This window comes from Camarhynchus parvulus, chromosome 4 (genome assembly GCF_901933205.1).
Source record: "Camarhynchus parvulus chromosome 4, STF_HiC, whole genome shotgun sequence".
NCBI classification, from domain to species: Eukaryota; Metazoa; Chordata; class Aves; order Passeriformes; family Thraupidae; genus Camarhynchus; species Camarhynchus parvulus.
Window position 1 is genome coordinate 70333090 of NC_044574.1, and position 22062 is coordinate 70355151.

A 22062-nucleotide genomic window follows, 5' to 3' on the forward strand; every position below is an offset into this window, starting at 1 on the left:
AATGCTATCCTTCTAAATATAGGAGTTTTTCTGGGTCTGAGTGAATGATGCTTCTTCTTTCTTGACCACAAGCACTTGTACAAACAGAAGGCTTTCAAAAACCATGAGATAGCTAGGTCTGTCATTTGCTTAGCTGATGGCAACAGCTTACATTTCCTATTACAAGTGGGAATTTCTGATTTAATTCACAATTTTGAAAGCAATCTTTTGGAATCAACATCTTAGTCTACTGAAATAGTTTTCAAAATATGAATGGGTTGTAAGCAATCTGATTTTGCACAACTGAAAGTCTGAAGACACTGTGAAACAAAGAAAACAGTTTATGCCAAAATGAAGCCAGAGAACTCAGCCTTAGAATTTTAACTATTTTTAGAAGTCAGCATTAACCATTGATCATGATAAGAACGCCATATATAATTCTGAAAATGTACAGTGCATAGTTGACCGGAGCAGACCATACTCCTGGTTTGTTTTTTTGGGGCTTTTTAATGACTTCTGTACTTCAGGAATTTTATATTTTCTCTTTAGTACAGCTCAATTTAAAAAAATTGTTTTAAATATTCCATTAACAAATGGTGTTATTATGATAAGTATTAAAGGGTTTTTACACCTCCATTTAAAATAATGGCAAGGCTGGATGTAACACAATGGTAACTCCTCACTTTATTAGCAGAGGATGACAGTGTTATCACATGTGCGAATCACGTATGTGCAAATTATGGTGAGTGGCCAAACTACCCCTTACTCAGTGCTAGGACTGGCCACTTCCTTCCACATACCAAGAAAAGAAAACTGTCCAGCCAGATGAGCTACAAGGACTGGGCATTAAGATGCACTGAGAGGAGGTGGTGCAGTGAGGAAGGGGAGCCCAGTAACAAGCCAGGCTCCATGTACTAAAACCCACTTGTTGACAGAGACCCAGGAAAAAGGTATATCAAGCGTTTTAGTCTGAGGGGTAATAATCTCATTTTTGCAAATTAAGTATTTGGGCTGGCTTGACCACTCATCCTTTTCAGCTGAGTCTTTTCACATCCACAGGAATCAATATGACTAATTAAACAGAATATTATAAACAAAATGGCAGCAAAACTGCTCTTGTGTGCCAGCAATGTGGGACAGCAACAGCAAGCATAGAAAAAACAGGATAGACATAAAAATAAATAACATCCAGACCTCTTTTCAGAAAATGGAAGCAAAAATTATATAGTTTTTCTGTTAAAACTCACGGAACACCATGCAAGATAAGTCTCAGACAAACAATATTTTCAGGCAAGTTAATGGCTCTGTGATTAATTTCTCACACATGTTCCAAGAATAGCTACTGTTCACTCACTGAAGTGGAATCTTTTTACTTTCAAAGTCTTCTAATAGCAGGTATTCCTGCCCTTCTTCTGAGAGAAAAGGTGACTCCTGGCTGGTTCATACACAATAGGAAAGATGAGGAAGACAGCATTTAGTATTTCAATACACCTACTGAATGAGCCAGAACAATAAGGGATTTGGAAGCAATGTTTGGCTGCATTTTCTTATCTAGGATCCAAATACAACCTTAAAATCTTCCTAAATGCTACAGTGAAACAATGCTCTTCCTTAAGTCAGCAGTGATCAGAGCATGAAACTATTTTAGACAAAGTACTGCACGTTATAGTAACAGCTGCAATTGCTGCATACAAGACATTCTCACAACAGCATGTGGTGCACTCTATGACACTTTAATGGAACATTTAATAATTATTTTCTAGGTCTGAAACACTACAATTCTCAAAAATCCCAAAGAGGTGACTCAGATACATCTATGTTTCACAGTGACCCATCTCACCCAGAAAAGAACCTCAAAGCCTTGAAATAAAATTCAGTGGTTATCAGATTACCTGTAAAGTAACATGCAGAATCAAAATAGAAAATGTTCCCTCTGCATACTGGTAATTTTTAAGTCTAAAGGGAAAACATTTAAGTAACAGTACCGGCCTGTTTAATTACAGCTATTAAGCCTTGCACTTTACACTAAGTCTGTATGAAATACCCAGATAAATTGTTCCAAGCCTGGAAAATAGGAAAATGCTGTAGCCATTTAATTTTTATTCTTTGTCTGCAAGGATATGGATTGGGGTAAAGTGCACTCTTACCAATGATGATTAAGAGTGCACTTTACTCCAATCCATGTGCTACTGAGATACACAAAGCCCTCATTCCATAGAAAAATGTCTGTATGCTCTATACTCTGTCTCAAATCCAGCAGCTTACCTACGTTACCAGACATAAAACATAGGCAGTCCTTTTAGGTGGAACTGAAAGTCCAGCACAACTGTTATTCTGAATTTTCATGATCACAGCCTTTTTAATTTAAGGACACAGCTTTTTAGTTACAGAAAATAAACTCTATAATCTCCAAGTGATCATAATGTCAATGTCTTCAGATTTTCCTATAAAACCATCATTTATTTAAACAATCTCTACATTCCCAAATATTTTGTTCTGCTCTTTCAGTTCACTAGGTATTTTATCACCACTGGACCTTCTGCCTTCCCCAGTACCCTCTCTCCTGTGTCACCAGTGACTCCTTGAGAAATTTTGCAGGCTAATCATGGACTCTATACCACATTTTGTGGCCCCTTCTATGGTCTCCTCAGCCTCTACTTAACCCACACATCGCATAACTGTGGAAGTCAGGTCAGAAAGTCAATTACACATCCCAACCTTCATAATTCCTAAAAACACCTTCACATTGTGGTGGTAAAACTCTGCTCTGAGCCTGTCCCTCGCAGAAGTGAATGGACACTCAGACACATTTCTGATAGGCCAGGATTGCTGAAATCCAAGTCAATTCCTCTGCCAAGCTGTTCAGGAAGTGATACCAAACTTAAAAGCTTTTGGCAGGAACACTGACATTCCTCTTCAGCACTATCAGCTTCTAAACATCACTAAACACTGAAATCTTCAACACTGGGTTTCCCCTTCCCCTGTAGGAGGTTCTGGGACATTCCACCCTGCCTGTAGGCTCATTCCCTTGTTTTATAAGGAAGACTGTAAAGGGTGGCTACTTTTCTACATAATCATCAGTAAATGGAGCAGGAAACTCAGGCACAACAGAGCAAGATAAAAATGCCAAGGGAGCAAAGAGCATATGGCACAGGTAAAACTGGCAGAGCATCAAGGTGTTGATGCAGAAGGCACTGCCACTAAAACGTATGGCCCTAAGGAAGCATGTGAAATAGTCATGAAAACACTCTCAAAGGAAGCTTTCCTCAACCTTCCATGTACTTGTCTGTAATTACAAAAATAATACGATGTTTTGTTAATTTTTCTGTAAATATCTCAGCAGATTTTATTTGAAATTACTGCAGAAAAGAAGATTCTCAGAGGGATTTATAAGGTTCTCCCACAGAATGTGTTTAAGGTCGGAAGGGACCTCTGGACATTATCTGCTCAGCTTTTCCACTACCTCTAAGCAAACCCTTCAAAATCAGGAAAGGCTCCTCAGGAGCTTGTCCAGTCAAGTTCATTTTTGGTTCTTTTAAACAGTTTTTTTAAAAGAGGACAGAGACTCCAGTATGTCCCTAGGCAGCCTGCTCTATGATCCATTCTGGCAAAACACAGTGATATTTCCCAGGTAGCTAATATGAATATCATATCCTTCTATGCAGGAGGTGCTGTGGATTTATTTAAGTTACAAGTAGCAGCTGGAGAAATAAATAGAAATTTAATTCTGTAGAAGTTCTAAATTTTTCCTTCACATTTCCTATTGCACACTTCTCTAGAGAACTGACTGTGTACGCACTCTTTATTCAGTAAAAAATAAAGCTTATTTGAATTTCCTTTTAAGTATCTGTTATTAGGAAAAAGCTGAAATTCAGGATATGGAAACCGAGTGGTTTCAGCCTCTGCATTCCTCGTTATCATAAAATAATTGGGTTTTCTTCTTGTTTGAGAGTCTGAACCATGCTAGTAATAGTGAACAAATGCCACTTGAAGATCACTACTCAGTGATGTGGTAACCTGGCAGGTGATAATAAAATCAGCATGTTTTCTTAACCCCTTCCACGAAAGCTTTAACTGGCAAAACTGGGGAACCAAATGCCAGGAGGGAGAAAGGCTAAATTCCTCCAGCTTCTTCTAGTACTAAACTGCACTAAGCACACCAGATTGTGGCTAAAGAAAGCATACTCTGTGTCATGCATCACTCTGAGCTCCAATGGAATGCTTGGATTGATGCATCACAGTGATATTTCATGTCGGCAATTGTTGTCAACACTTTTGGAGAATGCAATATAACACTGATCAAACAACTTACTATTGCAGCAAAAGGTTTAATGCATGGAACAAAAAAAAAAAAAAAGTTACAGGCAGCTTCACTGTGTAGATATGTGCATCCAAATGCTCAGTATCTCAGTAGTAAAAAAACTCATTTAGCACAAACATTCTTGGCCTGTAATATAAAAAAGTGTTATTAAGAAACAAAAGTCACTTACCTCATAGGTTCAGGTTTTTTACTTTGACAGTTTATTAGCAGTAAGTAGTCTTGAGGATCTTCTTGACCAGAGGAAGACTCCAGAGGGGGGACGTTAATGAGCTGATAAGGAGAAGGAAAGGAAGATTCTGCTTGCATGGAAGGCGGTGAAGTGTTGATGGGCAAGGGTAACTCAGTAGATGGTTGTAAAGAACTAACTGGTGGCTTCACAGCATCTGCAAACACAGAAGCAAAGATTTCTTTATATAGTGAAGAAATAGTTCTTCAACAATAAGAAAAGAAAATTAACTGAGGATGGAAAAAATCTCAGGTTTTAGTTCAAATTTGTTAAATTGGACACAATAACATCTGGGTGCTAACGTTTGTTTCGGGGAATTTACATTTATATATCAATCTTTACCTTTTCAAGCTGCAATCAATTTCTTAAGTAAGCCTTGGAAACAGAGGTTATGCCTCATTTAAAGACTTATTTAACCTGCTTTCTGGCCACAGAAAGAACAAATATGTTGACAGCTGCGGTAATACAGCTAAAAACACAAATCTGTTGTTTTAATCAAGGGCAGTCAAAAGCCCATAAGCTATTACTTGAACATGGCAACCTAAGTCAGCACTTGCAAGTATTCATTCTTATTTGACCAAGGTCACTTCAATGCTTGAGCTTAGCTACCAAGAAAGACCTGGCCACTCTCAATATCTGAAAATAGACAGGAAAACTGCTGCTTTGGCAATGGAAGATTCTTTACAACTAGACAAATAATGCAAAGGTACAAATATGTTCCACTAAACCCCCTGATTACATACCCTCATTTTTTATTGTTGTGCAATAAATGAATGGGTTGGGTTTGGTTTTGGTTTCCTTTCCTTGTTTTGTTTTGGCTTAGTTTGGATTTCTTTTGGGGTGGGGGGAGAGGAGGTGGTTTTTTTTTTTTTAAATAACCTTATAATTCTTATAAATAACCTTGTCATTCTTATCCACTTCCTATCCATGCAATTTCTTTTTGCCTTCCGAACACATATATCCAGACTATTAAATTATCTGGGAGACTAGAAAATATTGACATCATCAAATATTAAACAATCATTTGTCTTTTTCGTTGTTTTAATGACATTGACTAAGAACAACATAATCAAGCAAACTATTTCCTAATTATCAGGGGTTACTTGCAACTCATTGTACATTCTAATTTGCACATCCCAAGAATGGATGGTGATTATTAGCATTGTTTAAATGAACATGTTATTATCCAATGCTCCTGATCCTGTCAGCCTTACAGGCCAGCTATGCACTACAAAGTAGCTTCATTCAGCTTCTGCTTCTCAGCACTACTCTGGGAAATAAGAGATGAGCAGCCCAGAACACAGCCCTCCTGCTTCCAGTTCTGTGTACACCAAGTACAAGTGATTTAGACATGGAAATAGAAATAGCAGCACTTGCTTTGAACTTCCATGGTATCTAAACAGGCTCAGAAATTAAATCCCACCACACCCATGTGGTTGGAAGAAGTCTAGGTGTATGAAAATTCCTCAACTCAACCTACCTGAAAAGGTAGGATAGCCTAAAAAACGTTATTATGAAGGGTTGTGGCTGATCTATTCATCAAACTAGTTAGCAGAAGAAAGAAAAGAAACAGACTGTATCAAGGGATCACACGCATAAAAATAAATTGATGCACCCAGATCAGATAAATAATAGTACAGAGATGTTTATAATTCATAAAATCTTTATACATTACATTTCTTGAAACACATATTCCTAAACCATGTCCTATGGTTTAGAAAAATAGGGGGGAAAAAGGTAAAATTCATTACATTAATTGTTATCTAAAAACTGTTACTTAAAATAGCCAATGTTTACTTAAATACCCTTGCCTTTATAATTCCTAAGCACATCCTATTTATTTGTATTCTATTTTTTTCCTTTCAAATACAGCAGTACTTGGATGCAAAAGTTACTGAAAAAGTAGTTTATTTTCTACATGTTTAAATATAAAATATGAACAATTTTCTATAATTTAGGAAATTCAAGAGCTTGAAGGAGCCTCTTTGAGGCACCTACTAATGTTTCTTGATTCCCCTAATGCAGGGGTTCAACAGCAAGAACAGAGAAGTGCCTGAATGGACCTACCAGGAATATACTTTTTGTACTTTCTGTAAAAGTGGCAGTGGGAGAAAGAACAAGCAGCTGTCAGCCCTGTCCCCTGCAGAACTGAAGAACAGAAGTAAATGTATGCACCAGTAAGAGCAGGGAAGAAAAGTTTCCTGCCAAATACATCATTTTTTGACCACACTTAGAGATGAGATCCTTAAGAGCTTCCCTGTGCCTCAGTGCCCATCCCATTCCTGGGCCTGGCGACGCACAATCTTCATGCCATTGGAACTGCCCAGTGCCAAGTTCACAGGAGGAATAATAAAAGAAATCAAACAGGATGTCCTTGGGGCTTCCAGGGAAGATGGGTGTGTCAGTCAGCCCTCATGTAGTCAGGAGAGCCCAGCATGTACACAGTAAGATACCTATGTGATCTGACACAATTAAACAGATCATGCACTAGCATTCCCAGGAAGGGCAGCAAAACTCAAGGGTGACTTTCCAGGGAAAAATAAAATCACGGATTTTGAAAGAGGGCCAATGTATCCCCAAGGCTGATGTACTGCTCCAGCTTCTGGGGCATCCCAAGACAAAGGCTGCTTCCACAGCCTCTGCTGACCGACCCTCTAACACACTGTTCTCTGAATTTCTCCTATTTCTTTGAGTGCCTTTATATTTTTGAACTTTACTACCATCCTGTGGCAGTGAGGTCCACACCTTACTACACATGAGATGAAAACCCACTTCCTTTTAAACCTGATACATTCACTTGATATATTTCAGCTCCCATCTTCAAAGAAACTGTGAACAATTACCTCCTACTCATAATTCTCATTTCCAACTTTACACAACTCTGTCGTTGTTTTTACTGAGTTGGTACTGCTTAATTTTTCCTGGTGCAGAAGCCATTGTACATCTGGTTTCCCTTTATCCTCACCTTTCCTAGCTCTGCTACTTTTTCTTTCCTGAGAAGAGAAACTAACTATTGCACACAAAGCACACACACACAAAAAAAGTCTCGGACACACTGGTTTATGAAGATATTGCAATGATTCATTCCATTCCCTTCCTAATGTTTCCCTTTCAATTGTTACTGAATTTTCAAGGTGATGCTGTCCAGCTGTCTGGAAGCTTTATGATCTGTTCTCTGAGCAAGGATTTGGAGCCCATTAATGTTAATGGATCATTAGGGACACTTTCCTTCTGATGAGTTATCTCTTTCTTTTGACACAGATAATGCTTGATAAAATCCCTGATCCTCTCACAGATCTGTGTGGGGTTTGTTTGAGATAGGTGTTTGTGTGGTTTGGTTGAGGTTTGTTTGGTTTGGTTTTTTCAGCATATAGAGCATTAACTATTAAAATACCAACTTTCTGATCTGAAATCCATCCTCATACAGGCATTTCGTATGTGTTAAATAGTGTGGGCTAATGCCAGATTGAAAGATCTACTGAATTTGGTCTAAAGCACTTCAGATTTCTTTATGCATTGATGCTATTTCAAATTTGACTACAAGGGAAGAAGTAATGCTAAAACTTTCATCACTGAGCAATGAAAGCTCTTTGCCTATCTGCACCCTCTCAAATATTCTCTTCAGTCAAGTACTCCTGAAGCTGATATGAAGGAAAGTTGCTCTTCCAGCAGCCATTTATGATTTCAAAGAGTACATCATCAACTTGTTCTACTTTGGACTAGCAGATTTTTAGGGAAGGGGTCATCTGCACACCAAAGAGCATTATAAGTCATTTGGTTTGTTCCCAGAGCTCAGACACACAGACTGCTTTGAAATAAGTGGGAGCTGGAAAAACAGCCAGAAAATTTAACATGCAAATTAGTCTAACAAGAATTCTATTTTGTTTTTATAATTCCTGGATTCAGTACAGCTAGAATAATCAGCTTTCTCAAAACAGGGCAAGAGTTTTGTCTTTTCTCAGTTGGTTTGTTATGAGTAGTTACAGGCTCCATTTTCACTGGAATTTATACCTTTTTCTTTATAACCATTTTGATATCTTGTAAAATTTATGATGTAAAAAGAGCATTTTCTGAACAAGAATAACAAAAGGCTCCACTTTCTTCCTCCTTAAATATATAAAGCGGCTTTATCCCACAAGTTCCTACATATCTTGCTTTGTGTCCAACCTAGAAAATCTGAGTGTGGGAGTTTCTATTTAGAATTGGGTTTGTATTTTGGTGTTTGTTTTTTAATGAAAGCAAAAATGAAATTGTTTTCTACAATATGATGTACAGTCTCTTAATATTCTAATTATGCAAAAACTTGAAATGTTCTCATAGTAAAAAAACCACAGAGGCCTCATTACAGCACGCATTTCTTTAAATGTCAAAATTGTAATCAAAGTAAGAAAATGCATTCTTTGCACACTGTAGGTAGAAATACGAAAACAGAAATGGGATTTTTCCATTGCAACAGTGAATCAGCAACAGATGTGCAATGTCATGATTCTTCTATTCTTCTGAGATGTTTCATTCCATCCACCTACTATAATGCATGTGTTATTAAAATAACCAGTGGCCAACAAAATATCAGAGCAATAACCTTGTCCAAAAATTCACAGATACAATAATAAAAGCCATAATTTTAAAAACCCCATCAAATAAAAACTTCATAACTACACCTGAAGCCTTAAAAGAACTTCTTTGTTTGTTTGAGACATCCTGGAATCAAAGGGCCACATATGCACACACAGAGCACAAGCACATGTATGCTGGTGGGCACTTGCATTGTTCACACATTAATCCAATAGAGCCAGATCCAGCCCAGAAGAGGCACAGACGCATGAGCATGGATTTGGGATTTGGCATTAAGTGATCAGCTTGGCATCAATATGAAATCTATGCAGTAAAGCTCCATACCGAACCATTCTGCTATAGCCAGAGAAAGTCCTTTAAAATGCTCTAATAAAAACTTCCTATGCATTTCATACGTTTATTTTCTTAGTTTAATATAATCTCACAGTATCTCTCTCTTCCTGAAGATAAACATGGTATCTTTTTTAAGGAATGAAGAATTCAGCTTTGCACCTTATGTCCAGGACAACCCTGCTTCCTGCATCCGAACCAGAAACATGACTGACTGTTCCAGGTTCCATCACACATGGAAGTTTCCAGCTTTCAGAGATAACACCTAAAATTTAGTTCTTGCTATTTGCAGTTCATGTGTAATTCTAAGCTGTAGTTTTGGTTACCCATTTAAAATTTGAAAATACCAAAGCATTTGCACTTGGAATTGACACCCCCTCTCCACCTGCAATTTTGTTTTGAAGACTATTCATTTAAAAGGAGAAATAAGGAAACATCTGTATCCTGTTCTTCCCATCTTCAGAGGGCACATAGGCTGGGTGACGCAGGAAAAATAATCAGCGAGTCATGTTATAGACTAACTTCTGTAGGTGCTAGTGAAGAAAAATAGTTCAGCCCACCACACTAAAAAGCTTGGAAATTTTTCTTCACCAAAATGCCCAGAGCTTTCCTTGGTAGAGCATGCTGCTCTGACCACATGGTGACTTCTCCCAGCTGGGGCTCCAGCTCGGTGCCTGGACTGTAGGTATCCCTGTGCTCCAGAGAGGCTTCCATCATTCCACGTGCTGCCTCTCAGCACCTCACAACTCACAGGAACCTGCAAAACACTTTGCCAACCCTTCTCCCAGCGACTCAACAGTAATGTTAACAGCACAAGAAGTGTCCAGCAGAAACAAGAGAAAATTAAGTTAATTACCTAGGCATACTAGATTCAGTTTATTTTTCTTCAAGGAAGAACAGAATCACCTTCCATGTGAACTTCTGTTACATGCAGCTGTCATGCAGACCTCAAACACTCAAGATTAAGATTCTGCTCATACCCCAATAGTAAATGATTTTTTAAATATATGTATTTTTGCCTCACATCTTGAAAGGGAAGATCTACTGCTGCAGATTTTGTCCTCTATTCTTCATCATCATAATCTCACTTAACCACCAGTTCTTTTACTACAGTAGAAGATGTCTTAATCCTGTCTGCTGTCTTCTCTTTTCCTTTGGGTAACAGGCAGTGATCATCTCAGCTTGAGCCACCAGCTACCAGTTCTATCAAACCCTTGATTATTCCTATTCAATTTTTCTAGAAAGCTCTAACATCATTCTTCACAGTCTATCATCACCTTCCTCTCAGTTATTCCACTCTTAACAAAAATCGTATTTGTATGTCTCAGTGGCCATTATCCCCCCAATTTTTTTTACTCAAAGTAAGCAACCAAAAAAGCCTTCAAAAAACAGATGCCTTTCTGCCACTATTCCTTCTAAACCTACTGCCTCACTTCTGTGACAACAGACTCAGGACCCTTCTCTGGAGAGTTTCTCTCCTAATGCTTAACGCAGTTCTTTTGTTACTTTTTACTGCACTGCTGGTCATCAATCACCCCACCCATCCTTCTGGCATGTAACCTTTGAGCCAACAATTCTTTCTAGCTAATCATATCTGAGAGATACAAAAATGCCTCAACTCTTCATTAAGTACATCATCTCCATAGTGCAAACTAGTTGCAATTTTTTTAAAGCTTATTACTTTGTCCTTGCACTTCCTTGATGCTCTTCCAGAGCTGCCCTTCCTTCATATAGAAGCTCAGCTATTTCTCCTTACTTCTGAGACCTTTAATGACCAAGGTCTTGAATATTCAACGTATGCTATTGGGATGGCAATTTTGCTTTGCCATATGTGCTAGGCCCTGTCATGAACTTTTTAAAGCTGTCAAAGAAGAACATTTTTTGTTTCTTACAGGCAGACCCTTCACGCAGGAAGGGCACCCTAAAGGGCATCCTTCCAATACCCACTATTTATTTAGCAAAGAGAAGGAGTCAGGATGGGAAGGTGAAGTTACATTCATCCTGTCTGTCTCTGATATTGCACTGAAGCTGTGATCCATCTGCAGTGTATGGATTACCAAAACATCATTTAAAAAAAGCAAATATAAAATTTTATTGTTCCAAAGGCAAAAAGGTAGGAAGGCATACACCAAATAGCAGCAGCCTGAAAAGAAACTTTGAAACCATCATGTGTGAAGCAAGCTGCAGCTCCTTCAGGGTATGATCCTTAAGACGACAGAAACTTTTTTCATCACATTTTATTATTTACGTAAATGTAACTGTAGATTTCAATGTCTTGTTCTTCCTTTTTTTCCTCTTCTCTACCTTATTTCTTCTGGTTTATTTTGCTACTGCTACCTTTATTCAAATTAATGCATGCAAGTAACATGTTTGCATATAGTAAGATCACTTCCTCCTTTCCCTGCTCTGCCAAGAACACAATTCACTAAATTACAGAAACATGGAGCTGGATCACATATAAAACATTCATCACAGATGTCTACTAAATTCTAGGGAAGGACTTTCACAGCCTGCGCTTAGATATCCTTCAAAGGGTTTTCTTTATCGTTACATCACTCATTGAAAGAAAAACAAGTTCTCTCTTCAGATAACAACGGATCCATGTCCTGCTTATCGCAGCTTTTCTTTTGAAAGTCAGTTCTCCCCTCAATGTTTTCTTCTCAGGGAAAAAAAATCCTTCAACTTTTCTTCTCATTAATCATTTTTAAAAAAACATTTCCTCTATTTTTACCTTTCTTTAAACATTTATCCTCATCCTGCTGAAAGTATTTCAGAGGACGTCTCCACAGCAGAAGACACCAAAACAGCCATTACCGGTACATCAGGTCCATTCAGTCTCTCCATCCCAGACTGTCTCTCAATACAGTTCAAAGCAAAACACTGGTGACACATTTTTGGCTTATAGTTACATTTTAACCTCTAGTTGATCTATTATATCATGATCTTACAGAGAAAATATGAATGCTAAAAGTGCAGTATGAAACTCTTGTGGAAAACCAAATGCAGTGCTCAGGCGCCCTCCCAACTTTGCACATGTGTTTTAAACAGAAAGATGCTACAGAAAGAAATGCTTTAAAACTTCCATTTGAAAACAAGAAGCATTAGCTGAAGAAAACTTAAAACTACCCAGAATTTTATTTTTAAAAGTAAAAGAATTATTTACCTTATTTAAAATAAAATTCCTTCCTGTTTCCGTCTTGTTTAATTTTAAAATACCTAAATCACTATGAAACTGTTCTTAAAAGAAAGTCCCTATAAAAAGCCAAATATTGCATATATTGTAATTGTAATGCAATCATTAGAGATTACACTAGACTATGATGCAACCAGAAATGTGAACACTCAATGCTTGTAAATATGATTGAAGAGCATAAATTATCTATTCTGTCCAAATACAAATGATGTAACATTGCAGATCTTCACAATGTAGAGATTTCACATGCATAAATCAGTTTCTAGTTGGAAGGTCAAAACAAAGCACTAGGTAAAAAACAAATACTCAAAATAATTTCTAATGAAATAAAACAAAGACCAAAGTTTACATTACAGGAATCACTGAGTCTTTGCTATGTATGAAAGCAGCAGCTACTCTGAGCATTATTTTTATGGTCTCTGTAAAGTTATGAGCAACTCTTTCTCCCTCATTCGTCCCAACACCAAAACATCAAGTCCCTAATTGTTTTCTAATAGCACTAGCTACTGTTGTCTTGCAAATTTTTTCTTTAAAAATCCAAGAAGGCAATGTTCCTGGATTTCCAAATGAACCCCAGAAGGAACAACAGGGCAGTGGTGTTCCTAGTTCTTGACTGAGCAATGGATGCCAATGACAGGACACTCACAACACAACCCTTAATCAGTCTGGCAAGTGACATTTTTCCAGCTTCAAAGAAAACTATCTTCTGCTTCCACAGGTAATAGAAAGACCTGTTATGCTACACACTCCTTTTGTTTAGCTCCAGACTAAAATAATAATGTGTTTTTACTATCTGAACTTCACCTGTTCTTTAACTTCCCAAAATAAGCTGCAGGTGAACACAGATTTTTGAAGTACATTTACGACCTGCTCTTCCACTGGCAGGAAGATTCATCTTGGTAAAATAAGAACTTGGCAATAAACACTCAGCAGCTGATTTTCCCATTTTCCTTTTTTTGAATTCTTGCTCAATGCATTGCAAGGCATCACTAAACCAATGAAACAGACAGTGCTGTCAACCCTCAGTTGTGTGAAGTAAAGGTGTTGGAATAATTCAGTGTAGTAGACACCTGTCTTTTCAAAACAAAACATTCAGCCAAAGAAAAAGTGCCAAAAATTAAACATGCAATGAGAGTACAATGGGGAGAAGTTATCAATACAATTGACTGAAGCAAAAACTCAGTTTATGAGGGCATAGTTACATCTCTCCACATCCATAGCAGGTTTCATCTTCAGTTCAATGACAGAAAGCTAAGGGCTAACAATACACCAGCTCTCAGAGGAAAGGTCTGATGGTTTTGAAGGGACCCCACCTCTCTGTTCCGCGCAATGGAATTTTCCAGTCACTTTTAAAGATCTGGCTGAAGCAAAGTGATGCAAGCCCCTTTTTCTCCTTCACCTCCCTCAATCCACAATCCTACCACAATCCTACAAAAAGCAGGGATTTAATTCTAGCCCCTTCAGTCATGCCTTATGTATAACCATCTTAAGCCTTATGTATAACCCTCTTACCACTCCTATTTAATGTTTTCTTGGAACTTGTGCACAGATCTACAACAAGTCCTGTAACCCATTAATCTCCAAAAGGAATGCAGGAATAATAAGTAAATAAAAAAGAATGGATTCAGGACAAGCAATGGCCATAAGGTATTTGCAAGGAATTAAACACACCATCGTGTTTCCTACAAGCAGCCTTCATACAGTATCTATTTTGGTAGGATTTGAGTTGGATAGTGCAAAACTACAGGTTTTTTGTTTGTTTTAGCTGATGGGGATGGATTTCTTTTCCCCCAAGTTTCAAAGCAGACAGGGAAATGATAATATTAGAAACCTGACATTTTGCACTCATTCCTGCTTGTATAATCATATGTTTTTATACCAAATGGGACTCCTTTGATGATTATGAAAATCTACTGCCACACATGATTTTACTTGAGATTTATCCTGTACTTGCAAGAACTAACATCACACAGAAGAGCATCATCCAAGTTCTACAGCACACTTAATTTTTAACAAATTCTGAGTATCTCCCTCTGTTCTGCTCACTTTTTTTGAGGATAACAAGGAAGTTTCGATGCCAATACACACAAGTTTTAAAACATACGCCAGCTAAAGACAGTCATCTGATCTTTGGAATGTTCTTCACACATAGGCACTGCACTTTCTCAGAAAAAGCAACAGAACTTACCCTCATCTGTAGGGTTGAACCCACAGATATCACAGATACATCGAACCCACTTATTCATCTCCTCCTCGCTGTCTGCTACCAAATAGAAAACTCGATCTATAGTGTTGATATCAAAAATATAGCTGTTTTCAAACTCCTTTTTGTTGAACGTTAATCCAGCATCCACTTGCTGACACAAATTAAGGTCAATAATACGTATAGGCTTCTTGGCATGGTCATTTTTGTAGTATTCCAATACATCTGGATCCCCCGTTAAGCGGCCGCTCCGAAGCACAAACCACCTTCTCTTCCATGCCTGAAAATTGGGGAGAGAGAAAAGGAAGAAAAATTAGAAGGAAGAAATCACACTTTAAGACTTTTATGTGGGATTCCAACCTGGATTGAACCAAGTACTAATAAGTAGTTCAATTATTATACTAAGAGATTACACATCAAATACGCACATTTAACACTATTTAGGTATTGTTACAGTAGGGGACTTAAGGATTAGTGAATTTGTATTTTAAATTTTGTATCTTGACTTTGTTTGTAACAAGTGGATATATAAATTAAATCACTGTTTACAAAACGAGAAAGCATGAATACACTAAAGAAAAAAGTGGGGTGGGGATCAGGAGAGGGGCAAAAAAACACACAAAAAGGGCTTCTGAAGGAGGCAGTCACAGGCATGAGAAAGACAAAATAAAATACATCTTTAAGGGTTCCATGGTGTTTTGTTTCCAATTATGTTGTTTCAGGCTGATGCATTTTATCTGAATTTTTCACTGATAATCAACAATATGACCTGCATTTAAGGAACAGACAATACTCACTGTACATGCACCTTGACTCCAGGGGAACTCTGCATTTAGAACCTCATAATATTTCTACAGTAGTACTTCTTACAGAGAAAGAGCAACATTATTATTTTTTGAAACTGTTAGAGAGACGGGGATGGAGAGAATGACCAAATGTTGTAGTTTTACCAGATAAATGCAGTCTTTTGGAAAGATACAGAACAAATTAATTTGATAGTCTGACACTATGCCTATTATACGAGCCCTCCTGATGCTGCAGAAAGAAGCTGGTCTAAGAGAGAAGCAAATGCAAAATGTCGTATTCTCTAATGAATCCTTAGCTGCCTTTTATCCCATGGGCCTCCATCACCTGCCATAATCCTCATCAAAGTTCTTAACTGAAACCACACAACCAAGCTCAGCATACAGTTGTCCTGCTGCTCCCAAAAGCATCTTTATTGCCCCACTTGGCTGCACTTTTGTTCCTCAGCTCTACCAGCAATACTATGATAGCAGCTTCTTTTTATACCCCAGTGCCAGGATAATGGGAACAGCAGAAGAAAACAGACACACTGCCATTGCTCACTAGGAGAGCTGCACGTCTTTCATACTGAGAAATTTGAAAGCAGAGCCCAGACACAGTGGGGAGCCACTCCTGTGTCATCCACTTTTTCTTATACTTTTCAGCAAAGTTGGAGACCAAGATAAAGCAGCGCAGTAGCCAAGACACTGTGTACTACCCCACAGACTCACATCATGCCCCAAGTCACCCTACTTTAAACTTCCTTAGGATATTCAAACAAGGTTGTCAGCAAGTCCTTTGAAAGATTAAAAAACAAACAAACAAACAAACAAACAAAAAAAAACAGCAGAAAAAATGCATAAATAAGACACATGAGGGTGAGGGAATCTTCCTTTTGGCCATCCCTGGCTGTGTGCTAACCAAGGAAAGGAACGGAATCAGCAAGGATGGTCCCAGAAGGGGTCAAGATGTGTGATGTCCTTTAAACACTGGGACAGCAGCTCTGAAAACAAGAGTTTCTTGCTGTGTACTAGGGAAAGATTCAGAGCCAATTTTGTTGAGGCACAAGAGTGCATTCATTTCATTTTTGTAGGTGCTACCTTCAAACAAACTAGTGGAAGGGGGACATAATGGACAAGGAGCAAGTACTGCACTGCTGTCTCCCCACTCTGAACAAGTGCTGTCGGTTTTGCCCCAGTGCTGCAATAGGACACGAAATGAATGACACGCATGCTGAAACTTCCAAGGTAAAAAGAAGAAGTTTATTTCTTGATTTTGATATATTTGGAATTTTAAAAATGACTCTGGATTGGAGGATGAAATTGCCACTTCTCCAATGACACTGGTCGAACCAACAGTTTATCAAATTTCTCCTCCTCCAGAAAGGAATGCAAAAACAATCATTATTTACATAAAAGTGCGTGAGAAACTCCATTATAAAAATGTAAACATCAGAAGGCTTAGAAGAACTTAGAAGAACAGGGCGACACCCCAGAGACTCATAAAACCCCCACTGTGCATGCCTGTTTGGGGTATCAAGTTTCAGAAGCTATTATGAAAAGATAATACAGAAAACAGGAGAAAGGGAAAAAGGACAGACAGCATAATCAAGGCTTGTGATCCATTCTCCAACTAGCAAAGCTCTGAAAGCTTTTTGATTTTAAGATAACGTCTATATTTTACAAAACAATTGTATTTACTGCAGTTGTGAATAACAGCACCTGTTTTTAAATGATGAATGGTGTGAATCAAGTCAAAGTCTCAAGCAACTATTTCCATAGTAGCAGTAAATTTAACTGGTGAACAGTTAAAATGTAGAAGATGTAATAGATTAAACCCCTTCAATTTAGATTTCAAATGTGAGTATATCCTAGCAGCACAACTAGATAAACAGCATTTAACATCACCCCAAAAACATTAGCAGAGTTTTGTTTCCTGCTTCCAAATCAAGTGACAAGTGTGCTGGGATAACACAAAACTTCAGTAGATGAGCCTCTCTCCAGGCAAGATCACAGATAACTGTTACAAACTGCTTGAGAAACAAGCTTTAACTTCAGCCTTCAGTCACTCAGATGAAATTTTCAAAGCAGAAATCAAGAGGAAAGAGATTAGAGATAGGAGAGGAACAAGAGCAATTGAGAAGCATGATGCATTTTGTCTCACAGTTTGTGCAACAACAAAACGCCAGACAGAAAAACCTCTATCATCTCTGCATCAACCAGGTGTGCCTCTTCTGAAAATTTATTTCTAGTACTGTGTTAGGGAATGAAAGGTTCTTAGCAATCCTGACAATTTCTTTTGAGTATTAATGGGTAAATAGGACTCTAAAACGGAGAAAAAACATGGAGTTAAAAAGAATTTCCTTTCAGCCCTTCAGGCTACAAAATAGCAAGTCTTAAATATTTAAAATATTGACTTTAGTCTGCTGGCACCTGCTACTGTTTTTGAAGGGTTTTTACATAGCGCAAATGCGAACATTTATTTCAGTCCTATAGTGAGTCACACTCTGAAACTAGCACAGATTATATTCAAAACCAAAAGCAATTCCATAAACTACACACTAATAAGGCAGATGCAAAGGTTGTCTGGACTACAGTACAAAGCACAATTTAGCAGCAGAATAAAGCTTAAAGTTAGACAAGCAAACTGACATCAGCGCCCTTGCTAATCATAGTACAAAAGCGCCTCTATACTTTGTCCAAGTGCAAAATGAGCTCACATAAATCACCCTTTGTTATTTGAAAATATCTGGGATTCTTAAAGCTTGATCTATTTTTAACATTTCAGTATTTGTCGCTGCAAAGAAAGCTGTGCACTGCCCCACTGAAGTACAGAATATTGTGCTATTTGTGTTATATGTGGAAGAAAGAGCTTTTTCAGCAACAGCTTTCCAAAGAGCAATCCCCAAAAGTGAGAGTGCACGTGTGCAAATACATACTTATGCAAGTTTTATCTTTTTTTTTTTACCCATTCGGGCATATTTGTTTGAAAATTTTGTGTTTTCTTTTACAGAAGTGCATGCTACAAACTATTTCTCATAATCACTCAAAAAGATGCAACTAATTTACATCACAGGAAAATTAAAGGTACTAATTATTTATCTGTCACATAACTTATGTTATTACCAGCCATACATCATCAAACACTGGTTTTCTGTGCCAGAAATCAACTGCTTTAAGTTTGAGAAGTCAAAAAAAAATACCCAGAATATGATTTAAGTATTTTGTAGTTATTTAATTCTGGAAAGAAATTTGACCAAATATTTTTTAAATGAAAGATTTGGTCAAATATATAAAATATCTTATTAATATAAATATGGTTTACTAATATATTTTATAAATACAATAGGACATAGTCACTAAACACTGCTTGCAAAGCAAATACCTAATTCAGAAGAAAAATGGCTCCTGTTGTAAGTGTTGTAAGGCAAAAATCATGGTTATCAAGTTCACCAAAAGCCTGTGTAGGCTTTGTAAATTATTACAAAACACAGTTTAACAAGGTTTGCTGCTTTTCCTTCAGTCTAAGAAAGGCCTTGTGTGCCTCTCAACTTGTTTTCTCTTCTGGACTGCACAGCACATCAGCTAGCCTAACACAGGACATCACCATGCTGGCCAAACATTGTCCTGCTTCTGTCATGAGACCATCGCTTCACGAGACCATCATAACTATAGAAACGAGTTTGTTTAGTTGCTTTTGAGAGAGGCTGAAATGTGACAAGCTGCTCACCCACAGAGCATCAAATGATCAAGGGAACAGTGGAATTCTGTATTTTTTACACAGCATTTTGAGTAGATTACAAAGTAAAACCAAGACATATCAACGGTTAGGGTTGATTTTTTTTACTGAGGTATATGCAAACTGCTGATTCCAATGTGAATGTAGGAGCTAAGAAATGGATACAAAGCAGCATGCAGCAGTGTTAGGATTTAGTTGGTTTTTGGCTTTTTTTTAACTACTCCATACTACTGTATGCAGTACACAGAATTTACACTATATTTTATATTTTACTTTTTATTATATTTACAGTGCACAGAATTTACAATATATTTCACTTACAAGAGGTGTACCTGTTGAAGAAGTTGTAGCTATACTTCCCTTAATCTTTACATTTATGGATTATTTTCCCCTCCTCTCTCCTCACACACACTCAAGATGTACTTCATTCAGCTGCTGCCTGTAGTTCAAAGATGTAGGAAATAGGAATGCATACGTAAACGGAAAGGGAAAGGAAGGAGAAGGGGCAGGAAAGAGCAGATAATTTAGATTTTTCAAAGGACTTAACCTTCCATTTAGATCCCCTTAAGCGGTTTCTCAAGAGGCCAAAACGATTACATGACATGTTAAAATAAAAGCTTAGAGATGTTAAATCAAAGACAGCTTTTTGTAGTCCATTTTTTACAGATTTAGCTCTCACATGGCCAAGTGACTGCTTACTGATAAACTGACCAATTATTCTTCTGTAGTTTCCTATTGTTATTACCCATCATTCTAAGGCTGCTTAAAACTGATTTTCCTCTTCCAGCACATTTGCTGCCATTTTTCTTCTGGGCAGTATCCAGTCAAAAAAACCTATCAAAACTTCTGAGAACTGTCTAAGTCAAAGACGGTTCCTTACACCCCCCCCAGTAACACTGCTAATAAATATTTCCCTATGTATGAGCAGGAAACCCAAGAATAAAATTATAAATCTCAGGCCTTCCTTCTCATCTCTCAAGTGCGTGGATGTTTGTGCTTAGGTTTTCATCTCTGTACTCACAGAGTACTTTAAAAGGGCACTATTTGGCATCCTTCTTTCTCAGAGGCATCAACTAAGACCTGGCAGAAAGAAATTACTTGACAGGGGCACAAGGAAGGCTTCAAAAAATACCTGGTGTTTCATAAATGCACAGCAAGACATTTTCTTACTCCAAAAGAACTTATGAAGTAAACAGAAGACAGCAGGCAGAACATGAACCAGAGAGATGTAGAAATAGCAAAAGACACAGCCTGAGGCGATATTCTAATGGTCTTATGGATATTTTAGTCCTGTAGCTACTATTGAGCACTTTTCAATTGTCTGCTGGGATCAAGATTTAATTTTCTTTTGCTTTTTGCTCCCATCTATTTAATCTATTCCTCTCTTTCTACTTACTTCTCAGTGCAAAGGTTAAATAACAGTGAAATTGGTACATGTCTCTGACAAACAACCAGAAAAAGGATTCCAAACAGCAGCTGAGTATTTCTGCTCCTTTTTGCTTCCACATTTCCAGTATGCAAGTAGTCCAGCCATCGCAGAAGACAAACACACCTCTGGCACAGCTTCACTGACTTGTGGATTAGACCTGTGCTCTGCATCCCAGTAGAAGCTCAAATGAAACAAAAATAAAAGTGTTCTTTCATACTATGCTTCTTTTAAAATCCTGTTTGTGGTCAGCCTAGACCAATGACAGCTATAACTGATGAGCTGCATCCCGAAGGCACACACCTGGGAGGACTGCTGGGAAGCAGCAGAAAGAGGTCACGTTAGGTAACAATACTTCAAGTACAGGACTTTACTTTTTCCACTTGCTGCTCTTCCAGATTGCAGAACTAACTCCAACATGGTGAAACTGCAAAATTTCAAATGTTTTCCCTAAGAAATTAACACTTGCAGATTTCCATATGGATTTCTATATAGATTTCTTATTTTGGGGTGTTTTAAGGAAAGCATTTTCTGTAATTCTTTTTAAATTCTTTTTAAATCTTTAAGGTTCATCGGTTTTGTGGGGTTTTTAAACCTGATTTCTTTTTGAAAGGCCATATCATGAGCATCAGGAACTGAAGAATATGTAATTACTAGTTATTTCTGAATCCCTTGTCATAACACCAACTGGCAACAGACGTCCTCTTATCCGCTTCCCTAAAAATGATGTCCTTTATCTTTAGAAACCTAAGACAGAACAACTAAACCCAGAACAAAAAAAAAAACCCAAAGCGTATTTAGTGTCTTAATTCTATACAACAGAATCTACAATTCCAAGATTTGATAATAGTCCAAATATTCTACTCTAAGTAGTACTAGATACTAAGAAGTGTAAACAGATTGCTGGGAAACAAACAAATGGGATATGAGGAAAACACTGAATATGTTATGACTTTCTTTAAATACTTAAGACTTGTTTTCCAGGAAGCACCATCTTTTCTCACTGAGCAAAATAAGGAAAAAACAGTCTCAGTGGAAGTTTCCACTCTCCTGGCCATCATCCTGATCATCTGTTCCGAATACACACAAGGCCAAAATTTCCTGTTTTCAAACTATTGTCACCATTTTCTAGTCTTGTGCTGTCAATTCCAACTTTGGCTTGTTAAATAAACAAAACACTGTTCTGTACAGCAGAATAATACTTCCACACACATTTACTGTAAGCTGTTTCATAACCAATGTATCAGCATGTGAATTAGTCTCCCAGCATTAATAAAGCTCCAAAAAA

The 22062-nt window shown here is 37.6% G+C and overlaps 1 protein-coding gene across 3 annotated transcripts in view; it reads right to left on the minus strand.

The window, feature by feature from the left end:
• Window positions 1–22062, minus strand: part of GAB1 (GRB2 associated binding protein 1) — a 94912-nt gene that overhangs the window by 23483 nt on the left and 49367 nt on the right. For all 3 annotated transcript variants that reach the window (XM_030948122.1, XM_030948120.1, XM_030948121.1), the window contains exons 2-3: window positions 14813–15107; window positions 4470–4683 (exon numbers count right to left, since the gene is read on the minus strand). In XM_030948122.1, the coding sequence (XP_030803982.1) occupies window positions 4470–4683; window positions 14813–15107 (509 nt within the window). The remainder of the gene's footprint in view (window positions 1–4469; window positions 4684–14812; window positions 15108–22062) is intronic.